Source organism: Mycena indigotica (assembly GCF_014461135.1).
Source record: "Mycena indigotica strain 171206Taipei chromosome Unknown Mind.scaff0005, whole genome shotgun sequence".
Lineage (NCBI taxonomy): Eukaryota > Fungi > Basidiomycota > Agaricomycetes > Agaricales > Mycenaceae > Mycena > Mycena indigotica.
This window is the reverse complement of record NW_023503004.1, coordinates 4,816,517-4,839,183: the sequence shown is the minus strand read 5'-3', so window position 1 is coordinate 4,839,183 and position 22,667 is coordinate 4,816,517. Positions and strand designations below refer to the sequence as shown.

The 22,667-nt window shown below is 54.0% G+C and overlaps 3 protein-coding genes across 3 annotated transcripts; 2 read left to right on the top strand and 1 right to left on the bottom strand.

Annotated features, from left to right (window-relative positions):
- Positions 1-931: 931 nt before the first annotated feature.
- MIND_00645900 (Saposin B-type domain-containing protein) lies at positions 932-3,277 on the top strand (the record flags this gene model as incomplete). Its single annotated transcript, XM_037363193.1, has 12 exons — positions 932-1,108; positions 1,166-1,432; positions 1,487-1,707; positions 1,757-1,934; positions 1,987-2,108; positions 2,160-2,189; positions 2,243-2,366; positions 2,422-2,568; positions 2,621-2,642; positions 2,687-2,794; positions 2,839-3,092; positions 3,152-3,277. 12 exons carry the CDS (start codon positions 932-934, stop codon positions 3,275-3,277), a joined length of 1,776 nt encoding a protein of 591 aa, XP_037221114.1.
- Positions 3,278-4,248: 971 nt separating this feature from the next.
- On the top strand, positions 4,249-5,658 carry MIND_00645800 (uncharacterized protein; the record flags this gene model as incomplete). The annotated part of the gene is made up of 1 exon (XM_037363192.1): positions 4,249-5,658. One exon carries the CDS (start codon positions 4,249-4,251, stop codon positions 5,656-5,658), a length of 1,410 nt encoding a protein of 469 aa, XP_037221113.1.
- Positions 5,659-20,106: 14,448 nt separating this feature from the next.
- On the bottom strand, positions 20,107-20,574 carry MIND_00645700 (uncharacterized protein; the record flags this gene model as incomplete). The annotated part of the gene is made up of 1 exon (XM_037363191.1): positions 20,107-20,574. Exon 1 carries the CDS (start codon positions 20,491-20,493, stop codon positions 20,107-20,109), a length of 387 nt encoding a protein of 128 aa, XP_037221112.1. The 5' UTR covers positions 20,494-20,574.
- Positions 20,575-22,667: the final 2,093 nt, after the last annotated feature.

The following is a 22,667-nucleotide window of genomic DNA, read 5'->3' as shown; positions in this document are numbered from 1 at the left end:
AAAGAGGCTTACCCGCCCGTGGAGCCCTATCTTGCTCTGCAAACCTGTTCCAGGACAGTCAGAATACCTGCGGGGGAGAGAGAGAGAAAGACACACGCGCGTTCCAATCCCATTCCCTCCGGCCGCACCTCACCGGCAGCTTCCTCTCCGTCGCGCAGATTCCATGCCCCGTGTACGAATGCATTGTGTCGGTGGTAGGCAAGCCGAATCAGAAGCATGGCCAGCGCTAGCGCCCAAAGTTGCACGTCTACGGCGCAGCCATCCATTCCGCCATGTTCCCTCTGTCTGTGTTGTCGCGGTGGCGGTCGTGCTGGTCGTCGTCAACGACGTTGCCAAGCGGTGTCACATCTATCACGCGTGATGATCGCTGATGTCAGAAGGAGTGACGGTGTGACCAATCTATTTTATTCTTCTTCCTTGCTCGTCATCCCGTCACTACGCCGCCCTTCTAGATCATGCGCTTGCTCGACGGTGAAGCTCCATAGTACCATGGCATGGCATTGGGCGAGCCGCTTCGCCGATAAATGCGAAAGAAATGGGAGTCAATGCGGCAACGGCGGAGTGTGGGCGTATGAGCGAAAATCTTGGAAAATCCGGTGAGCTTGTGACTTCAGGTGTACAGCAGCAGATGATGAAGACCACCAGTGAACAGGCTTTCAATCTTGTGTGGTGATGCGAGCGCCGTCACATTCGACCATACATCTTGTCATATGCTGACTCCAAGTTCGTTGTTACGGGTTAGCTGACTTCGATGGGCGGGCGGAAAGGCGGGATGAGCGACGTATTTGGGAGATTGGCTGCCATTTGCCACAGCCCAATCGCGCCGTTCGGCGAGGTCGGCGATGGAGACACGACAAATATAAAGCTATGTCGCACGCGCGTGGCAGTCGGTAACTGAGGAGCCCGACATTGCTGCTTGCCTTTCCCCACCATGCGCCCTTCTATTCTCCTCGCTGCTGTGGCAGCGGAGTCCATCCGAGCAATCCTTCCCCGCGCGACAGTCGACTGCCCTTCCTGCCTTGGCCTCCTTTCCCAGCTGCAGCCGCTGGCAAAGTCCAGCACCGACGCGCTCGTCGTCCAACTGACCGGACTTTGCATCCAGCTGGGCGTGCGTCGTTACTCCCCTCCTTCTTGTTCCACCAGCTGACCAATATTATACCCGCAGGCCGCCCCGGCCGATGTCTGCAGCGGCGTCGTCAATGGCGCGGGCCCCGTCCTCGCGACAGCCCTCCGACAGATCAACGTCACCGGCCCGACAGGCGAGCGCCTGTGTGGAGCGCTGATGAATGTCTGCACGACCAAAACACCCGTGCCCTTTACCGTTCCGTTCCCCAAGCCGCCACCGGTGCATCCCAAGGTCTGGAAATCACGGGGCCGGGTGCCGTTCCGCGTGGCGCATCTTAGCGACGTCCACATTGACCGGGGGTATACCGTGGGTTTTTCGCTTCTATTCCTTCAAGGCTATATTAAATGAATGCTTTTTTAGCCGGGCGCCGACGCAAACTGCACCAAACCACTTTGCTGTCGCGTCTTCCCAGACTCGCCGCCCACACCCAGCGCACCGGCGGGCCCGAATGGCAACGCGCACTGTGATAGCCCCGTGTCGCTGGCGGAGTCGATGCTGGCCGCAGTTGAGCACCTCCAGCCGCGCTTCTCAATCTTCACGGGCGACGTCGCGGAGCGCTTGGTATGGCTTGTTAACCAATCGTACGTGCCGTACTTAGCAGGAAGACCGGGCTGAAAGGCGACGCCCCAGCGATGTCTCGACAGACCTCCATGACTTCAACGTGGAGATGGCGCGGACGCTGTCCGCGCCTGTCTTCCCCTCCGTTGGCAACCACGACACATCTCCGGTCAATCTTTTTGCAAGGAGCACGTCCAACACCGTCAACAATTCGCAGTGGGTCTTCGACATCGATGGCCGCGACTGGGCAGTGCGTAGTGATTTCCCACCCTGCGGCGGTCGGGATGTCTGACGTGATGCAGCGTTGGATCCGGCCTGCTGCTGCCTCTCAAGTCACGCATCATTCAGGGAGCTACTCGGCCCTCGTGCCGGGTACGCAACTGCGTATTCTTGCGCTCAATACACAATATTGGTACATTCAGAAGTAAGTCCCCATGTTCTCGCCCTTGATAATGGCAATGTCGACATTAGTTAGCTTTTGGCTATACGACAGCGACACATTTCAGTAGGTCGACGGTGAAAATACGCCGAGAAAGAAGCACTCATTGTACGTTCTAGACCGGACCCAAATGGCCTGTTCTCGTTTATGGTCTCCCAGCTCCAACAAGCGGAGGATGCGGGCGAGCGTGTTTGGATTGTGCAGCACATCCCGAGTGGGGGGAGTGATTTCTCCGTCGACTCGGTACTGTGATCATGCCTTTCTACCTGCTCCTCCACTGATACGATTGTCTCGCCAGTCGAATCATTACGATCAGGTGCTGCAGCGCTACAAGCACACCATCGCGGGGCTGTTCTTCGGGCACACCCACGGCGACCAGTTCCAAATCGCCTACTCAAATTATAGCGCGCGGACGGCGGAGAATGCAGTTTCTGTGGCGATGATTGTGAGTCCGGATTGGTAATGTCTAAAGTTCTGCGACCCGTTGACGAGTATAGGGCCCATCTTTGACGCCAAACAGTGAGTATTTGAAGCACGTGTGGGGTCTGCTGAGCGCTGGTCAGGCGGGAATCCTGCGTTCAAGCTGTACGAAGTGGACCCTGACACGTACGAGTTGCTGGATTCTACGGTGTACTTCACCAACACCTCGGACGGCGCCTTTCAAAGCTCCCGTACGTCTTCTCTGTGCCCTTTGTGTGATCTGATAACCACAAAGCGACATGGGCTCCGCTGTACTCCGCGCGCGCAGCCTACGGTCCCCTCGTGGACCCGCCGCTCCCGAAAAACGCGCCGCTCGGCCCGGTGTTCTGGCACAACCTCACCGTCGCGTTCCTCGCCAATCAGCCGCTGTTTGATGCGTACATTGCACGGATCAGCCGCGGCGCGTCAGCGTCGGTGTGCAGCGACGCTGACGGGTGCAGGAACAGGACGGTGTGTGACTTGCGTGCGATGCGCAGCCAGGATAATTGTGTGAGTGTTGTATTGTGGGTATCAAGGAAGGCTGTGTGCTCAAGCTAGTGCCGGCGCAGGATGTCCCCACGCCGGGGTTTTCGTTGCGAAGGCGGATGGAGGGCGAAGACAGCGGGCTGGTGGAGACGAAGTGTGAGGGGGTTGGGTTGGCGGACGTCTTTCGGGCGATGGCGGGATGGGCTTAGAACACATATACCCGGTATCGCTGGCTTTATCATGATGTTGGTCGTTTTGCTGACTGGTACAAAATAGCATTCACTCCGCTGTGATGCAATCATGCACAGCTCGCCAAAACTAGTACTTGTACTAGGCCTCGACTCCTTTTATTTTATTTTAGTTTGTGCGCATTTCCATATTAAATCTTGATTAAATCAAAGATGATGTGTCATGGTGACAGCGATCAACTCTTCTTCCTTTTAGCCCATGACGACGATGCGCGTCCCCAGTTCTTTTTCCTCGTCATCCCGTCCGAATATGAAGATTCAAGCCGACCCGGTTTTCCCCGGCTGTACTTCTCGGACCGCTCTCGCCTGGGCGAGAGCCTAGGCGTAGAGTCTTGCGGTTTGTGTTGTCGCGGGGTCAGGTGCGTTCATATCGTTCCTTCTCGCTGCCGACCCTTGCTCGTTCATATATAGCGTCACCATTGGCAGGCTTCGCCCCTTTAAGTTTTTCGTATTGCATCTGGATGCTCGGAGCGGCGTTTCTTCAGGCCAGGCGCTTTCACATTATCCACTCGGGGTGATTTTGAACTGGAAGACCTGCACGGCCTGCGACGGGGAAGTCGTTTTCCTCGGCCAATTGGTTCTCCACCCGGCGATTGCGTGCAATTTCGGTCAGCAAGCGGCGAATCACGTCGCATCGCCTCAGCATCGCGAAACGTCTTTGCTTCTTCTTCTTCTGGCTCGGCGGAGCGCTGGATTACCTCCGTTTGTTTCCCATTCCAGGTATTTCTACGCCATCGATTGGCCTCAGACACGGTTTGGCTCTTGAAAATACCCAAACTGCCCCAATCCTCGGTGTTCCCTTCGAAGGACCTGCATCATGCCCCGTATGCTGCCCACCTACACCACTTATTCCCACATTCATCATCGAGCACTCCGTCTCCGACCGAGAAAGCTTCCCAATTGGCTAACCGTGCCCCTTCGGATCCACTGTAATGTCGCAAATGAGCCCTTCGCCAGGCCTCGGAACCAGAAGCAGCGCTCTAACGCCGTCGGTCAGCAGCTTGCAAAGCCCGCACGACGACTTATATATACTGCCGGCAACAACCAGTTCCCCTCAATCCGGATCCTCACGCCCGAGCCCTGTGCCCATGGGCCACACACTTCCTCCTGAGCTCGTTGCGGATGTCGTCGAGCATCTTGATTATCAAGATGTTGCAGGGGCAGACAGGCAGACAATTCGCGCCGCGTGTCGTGCGGCGCGGGCCTTCAAGTACCCTTGTCAGCGGTTGATGTACCGCACCGTCCTGCTCAACGGCCACAACCTCCCCAGCACCAACCGTCATTTCGTCGCGTTCCCGCATCTTGCGCGACATGTCAAAGAATTACATCTGCAGTACAGCGAGGGAGGTGATTATGCAGTTCTGGAAGGCCTGCTGCGTCGATTCATCAACATCACCGTTTTCACCGTAAGCGCAAATGCGCCGAGCACCATTTGGAGCACCCTACCGGCACCCTTTCGCAGTGGAGTCCAGCATCTATGGCGGCGAGGCAGCTTCCAGAGCGTTAATCTGCACCATTTCGGTGATATATCGATGGAACTCATGGGGGAGGTATTGGGAACGAGCGGGCAGGTCGGGCTCTTCGATGTTGCCGTTGCTCAAGGTCAAGAGGGCGACTCTATTCCCGAAGCGCAAGCGGGACCAACGGACATCGTTCGATTCGAGACGAACGCACCATCACTGACCTCCCCCATTCTTCGACTTCTTTACCCCCGCACGCACGCGCTGCGGATTCTGATCGTCAATCAGCTCGAAATTTCGGCTGAGATCGAGGAAAACCTAAGTCCCCTGCTCGGTGCTGTCCAACTGACACTCGAGCACCTGTCGCTCGCCCTTTCCGGCCGTCGCCATGCCCCTGCTCGGCGAACGGCTCTGCTTTCCCTCCCTGCCCTTCCGCGTCTCATCTCTCTCGATCTTCGTTTCGCATTCCCCGACCCTCGCGTCTGCAATGCCCCGGAATCCCACCCGCCGCCACCGCTTTTACTGCTTCTTCTTCTTACACTCCTTCCCACGGCCCCTGCGCTCCGACAGCTAACGCTGCATGCGGAGATCCCCGTTGACTACGAGTACGCGACCCACATGCCGACCAGCTGCGCAACTCTGGTAGAGCTTGATACGCTGCTCGCGGCGTACATTCTGATGTGCCCGGAAACCCCGTCGACCCATGAGGTTCACTATGTTCCGCACTTCGTCCATGACACCTTGATGGGAAATCAAGAGGGTGTAGATCTAATAGTGTACAAAGCTGCCTTACAGGAGGCTATGCCGCGTGCCATGAAGCTTGGAATACGCGTGTTGGAGTGCGCGAGCTGCACTGGGCGGATTGAGGAATTTTCTGTATAAGAACTGGTAGATAAAGAAGTAGCAGGTTTCTTGATGTATTCCAAAACATGGCTTATCCTCCCCTGCATGCAACAAGCCTTAATCTGCCGCAAAAACCCTTGGAAGTAATGGTGGTGCCTTCACATGGATAAGGCTGACATTAAGCAACAAACAGATGCCTCTGCCAGTGCAACCATATGATCATTTTCAGCATCCATCATAGCTTTCAACACTGATGACCAGTCAGTTGGCTTAAAGAGATTACCAAGGGGGGGGGATATATTATACTCGCACGGTCCACAGCCTGGGCCCTGAACAACGAGTTTACCAAAGACAGAAGTAGCTACGTCAGGGTGGTTATCCTAACACTAAATACTATCATTGGAACACACACCAAGTGTCGCCTCTAGTTGCTCCTTAGCTATGGGTAGAGTCATTGAATCAGAATTTGCAAACTCAAGCATGCCCTTCCAGCCTTCTTGACACCAGATTCAACACTGTGGCAGTTGCCATATCTTCCATTTCATGTTCGGAGTCCGAGCAGTCTGAGGGTGCATCAGGAGCAACAAATATGTTGTCCCACTCAGCATCAGGCTCAGGCGGACATGTTTTCATGTGCTTGAAACAGTTGGCAATTGTCTCTTTAGTCCCACCATCCCATGCTGTTTTGAGCATTTTCATGCGAGTAAGGAGGTCAATTTTGAATGGGTGGGAGCAACCATAGGGTGCTGTGAGTTGAACCTGTTTCGAAACCCGTTTCGAAACAGTTTCGAAACAGGTGTGAGTTTTGAAATGTCCGCGGCCCGACCGCGGTTTCGAAACAGGCACGTGACATATCCAAGATGCCCGGACACGTGTCTGGCACGTGAATCGGTCTCCCGGGACTGCAGCAGTAGCTACAGACACATGTGCGGCCTATGAGCATGTGTTCTGATATGCGGCTCGCTCCCTGGGCCGGCCTCTCTGTCATCGGCCCCGTCAGGCTGTCACCGACCGGCGGTGACTTGCCTCATCAAGCCACCCGGTTTTGAAACTGTTTCGAAACGGGCCTGTTTCGAAACCAGTTTCGAAACAGCAGTGAGTAATTCTTTTTGAATTACTCACAGCACCCTAAGCAACCATACTGTAGCATTTTATTCAGTTCATATGTTACATGTCACACTAGCTATAAAATTCGAAAGATTTTTGCATGTCACACCATTTTGCTCGAAAACCTCTCCCAAAATAGCAATGTTTGACAGTTCCTGGCGCCTCCAGCACGGGACCAACCAGATTAGGCCCGCACACCTAATCGGGAAATACTGCACATGCCCACAGAATACTGCACATCATACAAAACACTGCACTATGCATCCTAAAATACTGCACTATCTCGGCCACTCAGCAACAACTTCAATTAACAATTGCAAAGTTGATTTGATGCTCTGTACAAGTTCATCTACTTCGTCTATGCTGTACAGTACCATCTAACTCCCCGCCGTACAACTCAAAGCACCACCACTTATAATCGCTCACTGAAGGGCTTGCGGAGGGGCTGAGCGACACCTGTGGCTGCTGCTGGGAAGGCATCTGGGGTAGAACGGCGCGGGAATGGAGATCGCGGGCTCGGATGTACATGCCTTGTGCATATTCCGGCCGTGTTGTCGTTATGGCTCTTGCACTTGTACCTAAACCCAGTTGACCAGCTCCGTTCTTGATAATAAGCACCCACCTGTAGATGACCGGGCCCTCGCTGCTCCACCTCCACTGCCCATCGGTCCTACAAGTGGCTAACGGCCTAGACGAGCTGCAGATCACGCCGTGCCACACGGTTACTGTAAGTGCCAAATTGATCTTTGGCGGCAAAGGCGAAGGCGAAGAGTAGCGTGCATAGGTGCATAGGGAGGGTAGGAGAAAGGAAGGGAAGGGCTCGCGGCTGCAGTCATGCCATCGACGCCACCATGCTGCTAGCGTTCATGTCTTTGTGAGCGCCCCAGCGCATGCACTTGCGGCTATATTAGCTCTGTTGAGACCATGCAAAGACCACTCACCGGTCGCTCAGCCCCATCTCCAAGCACCGCACCAGCACACAACTGTGCGGCTACCTCCTCACCCACGAACTGGCCTCGAAGCCGTCTTCGATGTGCGTAAAATCAAGGGAATCGGCTCCTGCTCACAGCTTTCGCTGCACCATGAGAATATAAACACAGGAGTCGTGATTTATGGCCCGATTGACACACCTTCACTACCCAGATGCCCTGCCATTCCACCTTTGCATTCCGCATTATACCTGTCAGAGCGCATGAGATCGATGCATTCGAATACACAAGGCATCGAGTGAGGCAATTGGAAGGAGGAAGGGGTAATGACAGTCGATGGCAGCGGCAGCAGTGGACGAAGGGTGGTGGTGGTTAGCGGAAGAGAAGGGTTGTCACACCCGACATGTCACATCAACAACACACGACCTCACACGTGATGCGGAGTTCCCAAATACGGGAGTGCAAAATTTCAGATTTCAAGTGCCGGATTTTGCGCCAAGTGCCGGATTTCAGCGGTATGTGCTGTATTTCCTAATTAGGTGTGCGGGCCTAATCTGGTATAGACTCCCTCCGGCACCAAGAACTTCCTAATTAGGAAATAATTCCAATGGATATTTTTGTATTAGATGTCACACTACTTTTGGCATTCGAATTGAATAAAATTCGACAGTACTTGTAGAGATCAAGGGTGCAAATGCAGAGTGCATGTTGGTAACAGTGCATAATGCCTGTGTCGCAGCGCTGGATGTATACTGTCATGTTAGGCTTGTAGTAAATCAATTCAATATTCTTTAGCTCATATCCTATATAATGACTAGAGAAGTTGTTGAGTGTGAGTGTAATGTATCATTTCTCTTTCTTCATTCTTATGTCCAGCTTGCGAACCGATCTGAAGACTGTCAAGCACCGGCAAGTGCTCTGCTCATGGTAACAATGATGACTACCCTGCGATGCTGGGCTGAGGGAGACTGATTATAATATCAAGATACAAGATAAGCTGCTGGCACAGAAGAAGGCTAAACCATGTAATCTATTACTACGTTATCAATTGTTGTTTACTCGTAGATTTTTGCGTAATCTACTATTCAATCTATTATTTCACCGATAATACTCATTACCAATCCTGACAATGTAGACACCAACAGCATGCTGAAGAATGTTGAAGTCCTTGATGTTGACACAATAACTGTAGATACCCAACCAAAAATAGTGGACCCCGACATGATTAATATGGTAGCACTGGCTCCCGATGGTGTTGTCCAGCTGCTGAATCACCAGGCAACACGTCAACTCATTCTCGACAATTTCTTTTGGTATATTCAGGATACACAGAAGGAGCTTGCAGTATGAGTTGACAGCGGACTGGATCTCTTGCTAATTATCATCATTAGGCAGTCCAAGGGCTCATCACCATTCATGTGAACTGCTAGAGCAGCGACAATAGTGACGGTTACTTTGATGGGTGTGGAAGCTGGAGATATGGATCATTGGCTTTATAAATCTTGTTCACCATTCTGGCAAGTATCTTTGTTAAGAGTTTGTCAATGTATGTGAACAGGTAAGTATTTTGGGGAAGGTATGAATATATTTCTAGCTTCAACTGTGGCTTATCTTGAGTGCAGGTTGGATATGTTACATCGGATGGCCCAACGGTCAATGACAAGATGATGACAGAAATGGCACGGCTTATTGCAGAGAAAACCGGAGAGCATTATAATGCTGTCAAATGTTGTGTCCAGTAAAATTAATGCTGCACCAGTGTCTGATGTGATTCTCATTGTTCAACAGCTGCATCTCCCATGTTGTGAATATTGCCATCCAGAAATTCATCTCGATGACTAGCAAATCAGCTACCTTTGATGTAAAGAACCCCAAGGCTCATCTCCCTGCAGGTATTGATGTATCAGGCAAAGTCCGTGCAATTGCAGTGAAGGTCAATTGCTCTACTCACTATGTTTGCACACTGATTATCACAGGCATGGTTGAGTGAGAAGTAACATGATCAATTTAACCAGGTTCAAGAGAGTGTTGAAGGACAGAAGTTGAATGAGGGTGAAAAGTTGATTCATTCTCCTTTATGAATGGCCGCAGTTACCAATTACATGATGAAACAACGCAATCAACTGAAATTGGACATTGTTGTAGCCTTTCAGACCCTTAAGTTTGCATACAAAAACAGCTGTAATTCCGAGAACAGCATGCTTCACTCAAGTATGAGGAGGAGCTTGAGGCAGCAGAATTCCACAAGGTCAAGCTCCAGATAGGTCTCAAAGCAAAGAGAGTCGATGTAGTGTGGAATTGCGAGCTAGACAATGACTGTTATGAGGACAGCAAGGACGAGGGTGCCAATGGAGCTGCTGTTGACTCAAGTCTAAACATTTTGTAGGTACTACTAGTATGCAATTGAAACAAGGTGTTAACCACACTAACGGGGCCCAAGCCCTGAGCCCTGGGCAGGGCCAGGGCTTGTGGTTTTTCCTGGCCTGAGCCCTCCAAGCCCAGCCCTGCAAATCACTACCTAGTAGCAACCTCAGTGGAGCAATCTCGGCACTGGTTGCAAACTCAGTGGTAGTTGTGGGGGGGATGAGGAGTTCTATTAAAAGATGATATAGACTACAAACAAATAGCCGCATCGAATATTGATGATGAGCATCCTAAAGCAGAAACTGTCTCATATGGGAAAGCTATGTAAGGCACATTCCACACTTCCACATCCGCATACTGAACTGATGTCAGCCCAAGACATCAATGGGAGAGAAGCATCAATGTCAATATGATGTTGGCCGAAGATATTCAGCTATCAGAATCAGATGCTGAACGTTGGATTGTTATCATGGAACTGTCCATAGGATATCGCAAGGCACATCATGCCAATATCTTCTCTTGGTGTTTAGGAGATAAGAAATCCAAAATGTGTCAGTGACCATAAGATGGCTTGCACATCTAATTCTATAAGGGTTCTGTAACATATATCTGTAAGGGCAACCCTGGAGACTCCGACGAAAGCCTAGCAGGGGAGGATCCAAAGCGTGAATAAAAGCTACGGGAAATACACGGAGGGACCGACCTAGCAGGGGAGGATCCAAAGAGAAGAAACTCTAAGGGTCCGCCTGCTAGGGCGCCAACTATATACTGGTCGTCCGTAACTGCCGACGTAGAGCGCAGAAGGCCTGAGCGGCGTCGCAGGCTCTGTCCCAAGGTGATCGTTGGGAGGGTCTTGACGGATCGGTGATTGTGCGGGCGAAGGAGGCCGTGGACGATGGTCGGGGTGGGTCGGAGCGTCCGAGGGGGCGCCGGTCGGATGCGCCTCGGATGCGTTCGGAGGGTCCGAAGGAGGCCGAAGCGGGGGTTCCCCTGACATCACCCCCCTCCTTTGAATGCGGCGTCCCGACGCATAGTTCAAAAGGGCAAGGAGTCGAAGGTCGCTGAGGCGATGTGCCGTAGTTTACCCGGGTACCTCCGATAGAAGTCCGCAATCTTGTCTGGCGCGAAGACACGGTCGAACCGAACCCACGAGTCGTGTGAGGCGTCGTAGCCTTTCCACCTGACGAAATAGTTAAGACGCTTATACCTTATCCTGGCATCCAAGATTTCCTCGACTTCCCATTCGGGGACTCCGTCCTCTAGTTCGGGGGGCGGTTCGTCGTAGCCGGGTCGTCCATCGAAGGGGGTCGTCCTGAGCGGGCTCGAGCTTAACAACAGGGAAGACGGGGTGGAGCTTGGAGTAACGCGGGGGGAGGTCGAGCTTGTAGGCACCTTTGCTAACCTCTGCAAGCACCTTGAACGGTCCGAGGCGCTTGTGGGAGAACTTCTCGGAGGGCCGAGTCGTTCTGATGTCAGAAGCGTCCAGCCAAACCTCATCACCAACTTGGATATTCGGAGCATCTGAACGTTTCCGATCGTAGTACCGTTTATACTCGTCTTTGGCTTTAACGAGCGCGGCCTTTGCCTCGGAGACGCCGTTAGCTATCCGATCGCGAAACTCGTTCACCGACTCCAACTCTGAGCGGGCGCCTGGCTCGAAACCCATTCGGGGGAGCCGACCAGTGTCCGTCATAAAGGATACCTGTTGAGTGGAGGAGTGAACGTGGTTGTTATAGGCGAACTCAGCGGCAGGGATAAGCTCGTCCCAGTCATCTTGTTGGTAGTTGGTGAAGATCCGGATGTACTGCTCGAGCTCTTGGTTAACGCGTTCGGTTTGTCCGTCGGTTTGCGGGTGGTAAGCCGTAGAGGTGGCCGGTTTGACGCCAATTAAGCGCCAGAGTTCGCGCGTGAAGAAATGTACTTCTCGGGGGTTCCGTGGTGCCTCCAGATATTCCGATAGTACAACCAGGCGGCTCCGACCGCGTCTATTGTCGTATGGCACTCGGTGAAGTGGGCGCGTTTACCAAGAGCGTCGACGACTACCATGACCGCGTCGTACCCATGAGCTTCGGGGAGCTCGACGATGAAGTCCACAGTGACAGTGTGCCAGCGCAGGGGGGACTTCGGTTGGATGTAGCTCCCCGTGCGGAAGCCTTCGGAGGGCCTTCGTACGACAGCATAAGTCGCAGGTCGCGACGTAGCGTCCGATATGGCGGGACATCTGTGGCCACCAGTAATTGCGTGAAACCAGCTCTAGGGTTTTGAACCGACCGGCGTGTCCGGCGACCCGCGTGTCGTGGCAGAGCTCGATGATGCGCCTCCTTAGGTCCTTGTCTTTGGGGACTACGATCTTGCCGTGGAAGTACAAGAGATCGCCCGAGACGGCCCACTCGTCCGAACGTGATGAGCGGGGTCCCCGAACTTGATCTCGGACCTTCAAGAGTTGCCGGGCCGCAAGCGCGACGGGCTCCTCTAGGTCAGGCTCACCGGATAGCGCTTCCTTGATGTCGCGGACAAGTTCGGAGCCCGGCCCAGAGACAGTGACGGCCTCGAGCGCGCGAACGTGGAAAAGCTCGGGGCGCAAGAGGGTGACGTCCGAGTTGTCTTCGGAGATGCCGTGGTCAGGCCGATGAGAGAGAGCGTCGGGGCGGCCCATCTGGCGACCTGGGACGTGGTGCAGCGTGAAGTCAAACCTAGAAAGGTACAACGACCATCGGGCTTGCCGACGGTTAAGGTGCTGCGCCTTTCGGAAGTACTCCAAATTCTTATGGTCAGTCCAAATCTCGACCGGATGCGCGGCGCCCTCGAGGAAATGCCGATACTCCTCGAGTGCGCGGATGATCGCGAGCATCTCCTTGTCGTGAATCTCGTAGTTGCGCTGGACATCATTTAAGCTTTTGGAATAGAACGCTACAGGGTGCCACTTCCTGTCCGGGGCGGATTGTTGTGAAAGAACCACCCCCGTCGCATAATCTGAGCTGTCTGCTTCAAGTCGGAAAGGCCGAGAGTCGTCCGGGATCGCTAAGACGGGCTCTGAGACGACCGCGTCTTTGATAGCTTGAAAGGCGGCGGCTTCGGCGTCTCCCCAGGTCCATTTCTGGTCTTTCTTGGTGAGCGCAAAGAGAGGCTGCGCGAGGGCCGAGAAATCCCGAATGAACCTGCGGTAGAAATTAGCAAACCCCAGAAACTGCTGGACGTCCTTCTTGTTTTCGCGCGGGGGCCATGCGGAGACCCCGGCGACCTTAACGGGATCCATTTCGACGTGGTTGTGAGAGATGATAACCCCCAGGTACTCGATCGACGATTTCTCGAAGTCGCACTTCTCCTTGCGAAGGTACAGCTTGTGCATTCGGAGTCTCCGAAGGACTTCGCGGACGATCTCGCGGTGCTTACGGAGGTCCGAATGTGCGATAAGGATATCGTCGAGGTAGATCATAACGTCTCCTGAAAGGATGAGATCCTGGAAAATGTCATTCATCATTGTCTGGAAGGTCGCGGGGGAGTTTGTCAGGCCAAAATACATCACCAAAGGTTCGAACAACCCTCGGGTAGTCCGAAAGGCCGCCTTCCACTCGTCTCCTTCTTTAATCCGGACGTTATTGAAGCCCCAACGAACATCGAGTTTAGTGAAATAACGGGCACCCTTGAGCCTGTTGATAAGGTCATTAATCAACGGGAGGGGGTACCGGTTCTTAATCGTCATAGCGTTGAGGGCGCGGTAGTCCTGGACAAACCGAAGTCCTCCGTCCTTTTTCTTAATGAAGAAGACGGGGGAAGCCATCGGAGATTTCGAAGGGCGGATACGGCCGGTAGCAAGTCCCTCCTCGATGAACTCGTCAAGTTCGCGCTGTTCAAGGGGGGAGATCGGATACACCTTGCAATTAGCGGGCTTTGCGTCGGGAACGAGTTCGATAGCGTGGTCCCAAGCCCTGCGCTCTGGTAACGTGTCGAAGGACTCCTTGTCAAAGACGTCTTGGAACTCCTTGGCCCAGTCCGGAATTTCCGAAGGCGGGGGGGCCGAGTTACGGGCGAAGGCCTCTGCAAGGCGTTGGGACACGGTGCTCCCAGCGCGAATCTCCTCGATTGGGCGAAAGGAGGTGTAGAAGATGTGGTCGCCGTCTTCAAGGTGCTCGTCGTCGTCGAGGTCTGGGGAGGGACTCGGAGGGTCCGAAGTAGCTCCGAGTTCGTCGTCAGCATCGTCTGGACCGGCAATATCGATAGCGCAAACGGTGGGGAAGGCGCCAGAGAGCAAACGTGATTTGAGGAGTTGGAGGCGCCGAACCTCAGCGCGCTCGGTCCGTTCCTCGTCGCGGCAAGTGGAGCAGCTTCGGGGGCATCGACTCATTTTCACCTCTTTCGTTTCCCAGTTGATCTCGGGGTTGTGTTTCTTGAGCCAGGAGTATCCGAGTATCAAATCCTGTTTCCCAAGGTGGGTTACAGCCAGCTGAACGCGTTTGGAGTGTCCGTTGTACCGTAGAACGAGGTCCGCGATTTGGCGAATAGACCCAGCATCATTGGGGGTACCGTCGACATTTTAGACCGGTATGGGTACTGAGAGATTTCGGACTGGCACGTTGTTTCGGTTGACGTATTCTGTGTCGATAAAGTCCGAAGTGGCTCCGCAGTCGACCAGACCTGAGAGGGAGAGCTTGAGCGCGTTCGCAGTGGACTCAAGCTCGAGAGGAAGGTGGAGCGAGTTAACCCCAGGAGCGGCAGAGATGGTATAGCTGCCAGGTAGCTTTTTCTCCCAGGCAAGTCGGCGAATCCGAATGGGGGCTTCGGAGGGGGCAGGGGGTGCGTCTTTCGTTTCAGGCTCGTTGTAGGGCAAGGAAGTTGATTCATCATACAAACAAGTGAAACGATTTATGGACGCGAACGAGGGCACACCAGTCACTCGTCGCGGGGGACAAAATCCTCTGCCGGAGCCTCCGAATGCGCCTCCGCTAAGGCCGCGGTGTCGGACAACCGCGCAAGCAGCTCTCCCAGCATCTCGTCGCCAAGTTGCTGGATTACCTCGTCAAGGATGTCCACATGGCGAACATCGGCGGGGAGCGGACAATCCCGAGCCAAGTGGTTGGGGTCCCCACATCTGAAGCAGGCTCGACGAGGGGCGCCCCGAGCCCTAGTACGATCCAACTCCATGGGGACGGGAGCCGGAGGTACCGAGACGGGGGCGCGGGCCGCGGGTGGCGCAGGTGCGGCCACCGGGCGGATGGGGAACGGAGTTGCCGAACGGGTGATAGGGAATGCGCCACGCGGAGCCCCCGAAGGCATCCGCAGGGTGGTCCCTTTGATGAGCTTCGCCCGCACCAAGGCTTCGTATTGGCGGAAAGCCCGAGTGCGCCAGCCCAGATAGTCACGGAGGTCTGGGGGGTCGTTCGAAGACGTGATGCCGTTGTTGATCAGGGGGTCAAGTCCATGGCAGTACTTGGTCACCTTAACCAACGCGTCTTCGAATCCGGCGAGGACCATTAGGTCCTCGAAGTCGTCGGTGTATCCATAGACGTCCCGCGTTCCCATGTGATAACCCGCGCTTTCCAACTTGGCGAGCGCGAGGTCTTGCTCGTTCTCCTCAACGAACCAAAGGCGAAACTCGGAGAGGAATAGGTTCCACCGAGGGAAGGGGAACGGGGTTTTGCTTCCATGACGCTCTGCCCACTGCTGGGCAGGTCCCTCCGCCATATAGGACATGGCGTATCAGACGGCCTTTTCTTCGCTCGGCTCTCTATGGCGTAGCGAAAAGTCTTGACCGCGTATAGGAAGGCGCGGCCGCGTTTGCGATCTCCGTTAAACGCAAACGGGTGGTTTGGCCGTAAGACCAGTTTTGAGGCGACAGTAATGTCACCAAATAACGCATCTGCGTCGGGGGCATTCGGAGCTGCCGAAGGCAGTTCGGGAGCTGCCAAAGGTGGTGCGGCAGCGGAAGCCTGGGAAGCAAGGTGGGTGAGGATATTGGTGAGGTTGTCTAGTTTCGCCTCAAGTGCGTCCATGCGCGCATCAGCGTCCGGAGCAGCTCTGGTAGACATAGCGGGCGTAAAGACGACAAGAGCAGAGGAGGAGGGGTCAAGTGGCAGGGGCGGTGACGAGGGGGGTACGGACTCGTACTCCGAGCCTGAATCAGCGCCAAACCTGGCAATCTTGACCGGTTAATCCCGTAGAGAGTTTCTTCTGCTGTAAGGGCAACCCTAGAGACTCCGACGAAAGCCTAGCAGGGGAGGATCCAAAGCGTGAATAAAAGCTACAGGAAATACACGGAGGGACCGACCTAGCAGGGGAGGATCCAAAGAGAAGAAACTCTAAGGGTCCGCCTGCTAGGGCGCCAACTATATACTGGTCGTCCGTAACTGCCGACATAGAGCGCAGAAGGCCTGAGCGGCGTCGCAGGCTCTGTCCCAAGGTGATCGTTGGGAGGGTCTTGACGGATCGGTGATTGTGCGGGCGAAGGAGGCCGTGGACGATGGTCGGGGTGGGTCGGAGCGTCTGAGGGGGCGCCGGTCGGATGCGCCTCGGATGCGTTCGGAGGGTCCGAAGGAGGCCGAAGCGGGGGTTCCCCTGACAATATCCCATATAACATAGTATGAAGTATGTTTCAACTAGTTCTGCTAGAAAAATGCATATAAATGCCAATGTCACTATATGATGTCGGGTGATGTTTTGGTATGACATCGGGAAAACATCAGGCTAGGTTTGTGGTGTAGGTGCAATAGGGCTGATATTTGGTGGTAAGTCAATGCTTTGGCCCATGTCAGAGAGAGAAATAAGACTCACATCCTGAATACTATTTTGAATTGATTGTGTCAGATATGGCTATTTACAAACACACACAACCCCCAGGAATTGAAAACTAATACTGTTTTTGAAAGCATGGTTCTATCTGGTTTATAAACCAGATTAACTTACAGTGTGCAGTTGCCTAATCTCAGCCGACACTTCGGTGTAATGATCTGATACTTGTCTCCTTGTGATATTCAGCGCGTTGCCGCTGATGTTTGCTTGATATTCACTCCAATGATGTCATTCCTTTCCGTAGTATCTAAACAATATGTTCGGGGAGAAATAACTTTACGCCTGTTCTTGTGCCCTTGTGATCCGTGTGGCAGCACCTTAGTCAGCTTCTGTCACACCCTAGTTGCCCTTACAAAGGATTGCTAAAATTAAAAATAATTATTTTTCAGCTATCTCACACACACCCACAAAAAAATTAGAAATTGGCAGATAGTTGACTGAAATACTACAGTATTTGATGCAAAGAAAAATACTACTATAACAAACTTTCAAGTTGATAGGCAGGACCCACCAACTGACCAATTATCCTCGCTGTATCCTGTTGGTTTAGTGATGTGATGTGAGACACAAGGGGGGGGTTTAAGATTTAAATCTCATATATAAGGTTGGATTTCTTTCTTTTCTAACCCTCTAGGACCCTTCCACCTATCCAAACCAAACTTGCCAAAAAAACCTTGAATTCTTCAGATATGTCGCATAACTTGCAAATAACTTGAGCAATATGGTAATATGTAGTGAGTATTATATATTTCCACTGGCTCTAGAGCTATATTTGTTGCGGGTATTCATTATACAAAGGGTGTCTTTTTGCTACCTCTAGTCCCTCCAAGCCTCCTCCCTATGTGCCTGATAAGGATCTTGAACCCCTTGGTGAGAGATGTGAATTTTGGCAATCTAAATGATTTACAGTACTTAATATACCATGGCCAGTGTCAGTGTTGCAGGAGATAGCAAGATTCTTCCCAGGCCTCAGCAGCAATGGCCACTAACTGCCACTGTCCTCCTATCATGACCCGCTACAACTTGAAGACAGACATTTGAGCACATATTAGATCTGGCAGAGACCCCACAGTGGCCGCTGTGGCGCAACGCTTACGCGGCGCACACTGTGTCAACGTCCCTTCTAATGACACACTGGTGCTCCGATTGCGCGGCGGGGTTAGGGTAACCACCAAAAACCGTTTGAAATAGGACTGAGAGTCTGGGACTAAGCCCACTGGGGCTGCGGGCAGCTTTGGGGCAGCTGAGTCAGTGCGGTTTCCATATGGTCAGCAGCCACCGGCCGGGGCGAACACGGGTCGCGCAGATCCCGCGATCCCGCGATGTGGCACGCACACAACAAAAGCCGGCGGGGCGGGAAGGACATTGGGTGGAAGCTGATGGGAAACTCTAAATTGCTGATTGCCGTGATGATACTCTGCGCGTCCGTGATGCACGCGTGCATGGCTGACGCCCATAACGGGGCGTGGGCCTGGTGGAGGGAGGCAAAAGGTCGCTTTGGGTGCCACAGCCAAGTTCGGCGAAATGAGATGATTGTCTGATGCTCACCAGTGGCCCATGTCGACCTGCTGGTGATTCGGGAAGAGGAAGAACTCCATAAAATCGCTGTGTGGATGTGAACAGAAGGAAAAAAATGTAACGGTGCGCGCGGGAGTCGAACCTGGATTCATCTGTCGTTGCTCATTGCTTGACGAACGTGCGAGACAAGCGATTACCGATGTGACCAACGCAATCCCCCGACTGCAGGCCGACAAGTTGAACCGGCTCAACGCTGCGTCCAGACCGCGCGCAGCTGATTCGTCGCGTTGATTGGGGCGGCATTCGCGACTGGACGGATGGCAGAACGGGGTGAGCGTTCGAGACACGTCCCGGTCCCATCCGATCCGAGGGCCATCAGAGTCTGGCCCAGCGACATTCGGTCTACTTGGCGGTCGTCATAGTCTAGACCTCCGGCACCTTTCTCTCCCATGAGCCTCCATGCAGGTCCCCACAGCAGCAAATCAGAATGTCGGAAGCGCAACCGGGCCGGCTGACGGGGCAGTCGCAGATAATCTTCATTTGATTTTCGCTTTTAGAAACCACGTATCAGGTCTGCGATTTGTGTTCCGCTTTGCTCGGCCAATCATCCATCGCTCAGTCAGCTTGCCTGCGGTAGTAGCGCGCTGCGCGATTCGAGTCCGTGTGGCGGGGACTGACTGCCCACTACCCGCCTTGTCATCCTGGGTGTGCAGACATGGCGCATCGATGGCATGGCCACCCAGACTTCCACTCCACACTCTACACGCGGCGTCCGAGTCCCTGCTCTTCCACCACTCGCTTCTATGACTTCTGTTGTGTGCGCTGTGCGCCGCCAAGGCAAGTTTAGCGCAGTGTAATAGCGCTGACGGAGTGAAGCCGATTTTGACGAGTTCTCCTGGTTTACTTAGCATCCGTAGCGCTATAGCGCCGACTGCTGGAGCCAAATTTGGCGGTGTTGTATTTCAATCTTAGAGTCCAGTAGGTCATTATGTCGCAATGGGCACGGTGTGAGCCTGTGGATCAAGCGTCATGCGCCGGTTAGGCCAGGCGCGGGGAGGTGAGTGCGAACTGCGAAGAGGACCTGATGCCTGTGTTGATCATAGTCTAGGCCATCCGTGATCCCGAGACCAAATCCATTGGATGTATAACAGATATTAGTCTGTTTCAATTGGACGCTCGTTGCATAGCTGCAACGGAAATCAGATGCAATTAGCGTTGATGATTGTGAGGCGTACAAGACAGTTCGCAATGTATACCATTCCAAGATGTCATCACAGGCGGAGGGAACCCGGTCGTTCGCGATGGAGGTGGTCGTCTATTGAATATAGTCCCTGCGGTCGTTGCCCGACGTCGTTTTGATTGGTATTCTCTATGCGTCGAATGTCAGCGCAGCCCTGATTTACTCCCGAGAGAAAGATACGCCTAGTCCGGAGAGCGCGATCCGTTGCGTTACAGAGTTCTTGACGCACGCTCCCAGAGTTACAGGCAATGAAGCGACACTACGAATAACTAGTCGCTTGGAGCCTCCGATCGCAGCGGGATCAGCGGGCCGAATTCGAAATGCGTGTTCAGTTCAGCGCTGGGATTTGAAGAGCAAAGAATCCGAACTGGGCACGCCGGACGCGGCCATGCTGGAGTTGAAGTTGCGAGTTGCGAGTCGCGAGTCGCGAGTCGCGAGCTAACCCGCACACACCCAGATGACAGACAGCCAGCAGGGGGCGCGGCGTAGGAAAGGGGTATGCACAGCATCACGCAGATACATACGCGTTCCTTGCCCTTGTATTCACGCGTATTCGCCGTGCCCTTGTTCCCAGTCGAGCGTGGGCGGGCCGGGATCGGCGTTGATGCGTGATGCGTTGATCGTACGCCGATTAACCGCGGTGTTGCCATATTCATGATTCGAGCAGATGAGGATGTTGTGAGGAAGGTGGTTCAGGACCAGGTACGCGTCGACTAAAGCATCGCCGCGGCCAGCGAGGAGGAGCATATGCGCCTGCGCTTGAGATGGTTGGGATGGTGTAAGCGGCCCAAGCTGCGGTGCAACGACCAGGCGCTTGGGTCGCTGGAGTGGTTGTGCGCTGAAGTCGGGAATTTGCATGTGTCGCTGCTTGGACGCCCGCTTGGCCCCAGGATGTTCCCAAGTAGCATAGGAAGAAATTTTCCCGTGCATCCCGGAGCAATCCCACCGGGGTTGCGCGCTCCTCGGCCGACGCGGTACATGGTTACCCCGCCGAATCGACGGAACGCACCCGACTTCCTACAGAAAGTACGTCTGCATACCACATCGACGTGGGGTAAGGAGAGAGAAGTGACGTGGCAACACGTGCGTGTGATGACGAGATATGCCGGAATGCCGACGCATCACACGGGTTGTCATCCCCACTTTGTCGTTAATTGAAGGTTGATCACCGGCGAATCACCGGTGCATATTTTTTGCTGCTGAGAAATCGCTGAGCAACAGGATTGGTGAGCCCAAGTGGTAAGCGGGCGGCGTGAGTGAAGAGAAGCCACGGTGAGCCTATCTGTATAGTTGGGTAAATGGGTTGCTGTTGTCTGTTAATTGCCTACAACACAACTACAACAGCAAGTGGCTGCTTCAAGGCTGCTTACGTCTGTCTGTTGACCGATCCACATCAATCGGCAACGACGAATCGGGCCGCGGGTCGATCGGAGATCTGAGCTGGCTCGGCTCGCGTGAGTCACCCGCTTCGGGATCCCTCTTTGACCGCTGCCACGGGCTTTTTCGCCACGACCAAGCAGGGGTATATAAGGCGCTGCGGGCTGGGCACCTTCCGACTCACTTCCCGCTACTCCCGCCCATCGCAGATGCCTTCTTCCAGCTCTCCCCTCTCGTCCACACTGCACGCCGCGTCCCTCGTGGACCCCGCTAACCACTCACCCGCCATGCTCCAGCTCATTGACATACGCTTGACAAAGCCTGTTGTCGGTGCGTCGCCTCTTGTCTTGCCTTTGTTTGTCTGACTCACTTTTTTCTTTCAGAATACCTCATTGACAGTGTCGTCGAGACCGTCGACTTTGCCATGGGCCGTCCCTCGACCCCGAGGGGCCGAAACCCGTCGCGCTACCTCAGCTCTTTCACCACGTTTGTGCACAATGTCCTTACAAGGGCTGAAGTCACTCCTGCAACCGTCCTCGCTTCCCTCGTCTACATCTCACGTGCCCGCCCTCACCTCTCTATCGCTCTTGAAGAATGGGCGCTAGAGCGTGTCTTCCTCGGCGCGCTGATCGTCGCCTCAAAATACACCAACGACTCAACACTAAAGAACATCCACTGGGCGTTATGCACGGGCGTCTTTGGGAAACGGGACGTGGGGAGAATAGAGAGGGAGTTCCTCGATGTGCTCGACTGGGAGCTCGCCATCAAAGAAGCCGACCTCCTTGCCCACCATTCGGCCCTTACCTTCCCCTCCAAACACCTTCCCCCCGCCTTCACTCGCCCACACACACGTACGCACACCCGGCACCCCTCCTCCATGTCGATTCCGGAGCTCGCGCCGAGTTCGCCGGTGTCCTCGCTCGACTCGCTCTCGCCACCGACACCGCTACAGCAGCACGTGCCCGTGGACGTCGCTGCCCCGCCGAAGGGCCGGGTGAACGACGCCTTCCGCGTCTTCCCTATACCCCTTCCCATCCGACACCATGCGCACCACCAGCGTGTCCGCGTCGCGTAATCGCCAGCGCCGACGATGTTGTGCCCGTCTTGTCTGCGATCCGCCTAGCGCCTTTCGCTTTTCCTGGCCCGTTGGTTGGCACCAGCGCCAATGAGCGCAGCACGCCGCATGCGTCCTTGGTATATACCACTACAGTACCCATTTGCATATCACGAAGCCATGTACATACAGTGCTTAATTATGAGATCAAGAAAAGAATGAATGCATCCTCAACAGCAGAAGAGCACATGTGAACTAGCGGGTGAAAACCGCATGTCGTCTATAGACTCGCTGAGTACGGGTCCGGGCTGGGCTTGATCCAAAAAATGGACTTCAAAAAATTTTGGTGGATTGTTGTTTGTTACAAGTTGTTTGTTACAAGTTGTGCTGTAGTACAGATATCTGACAGGACTCGGAGCAGATTAAAAAATTATGCTTGCGCTCGGCACCACGGTGGACGCTAAGTATTCGGCCAAGAAGACTCGGAGTGCTTCCGGTTCACGTTGCACAAGCCCCCTGGCCAGGCATCCGAGTTGAATTGCTGCTAGGAATTGACAGATGAGCTACAGCCTGAGTGCGTTGACACTGGTGGCAGGATCTGGGTAGCACGAGCGGGGCGGAAGTCGACGGTGGCTTGATAGATTGTCGCCTGCTATATGAAGGACAGTACTGG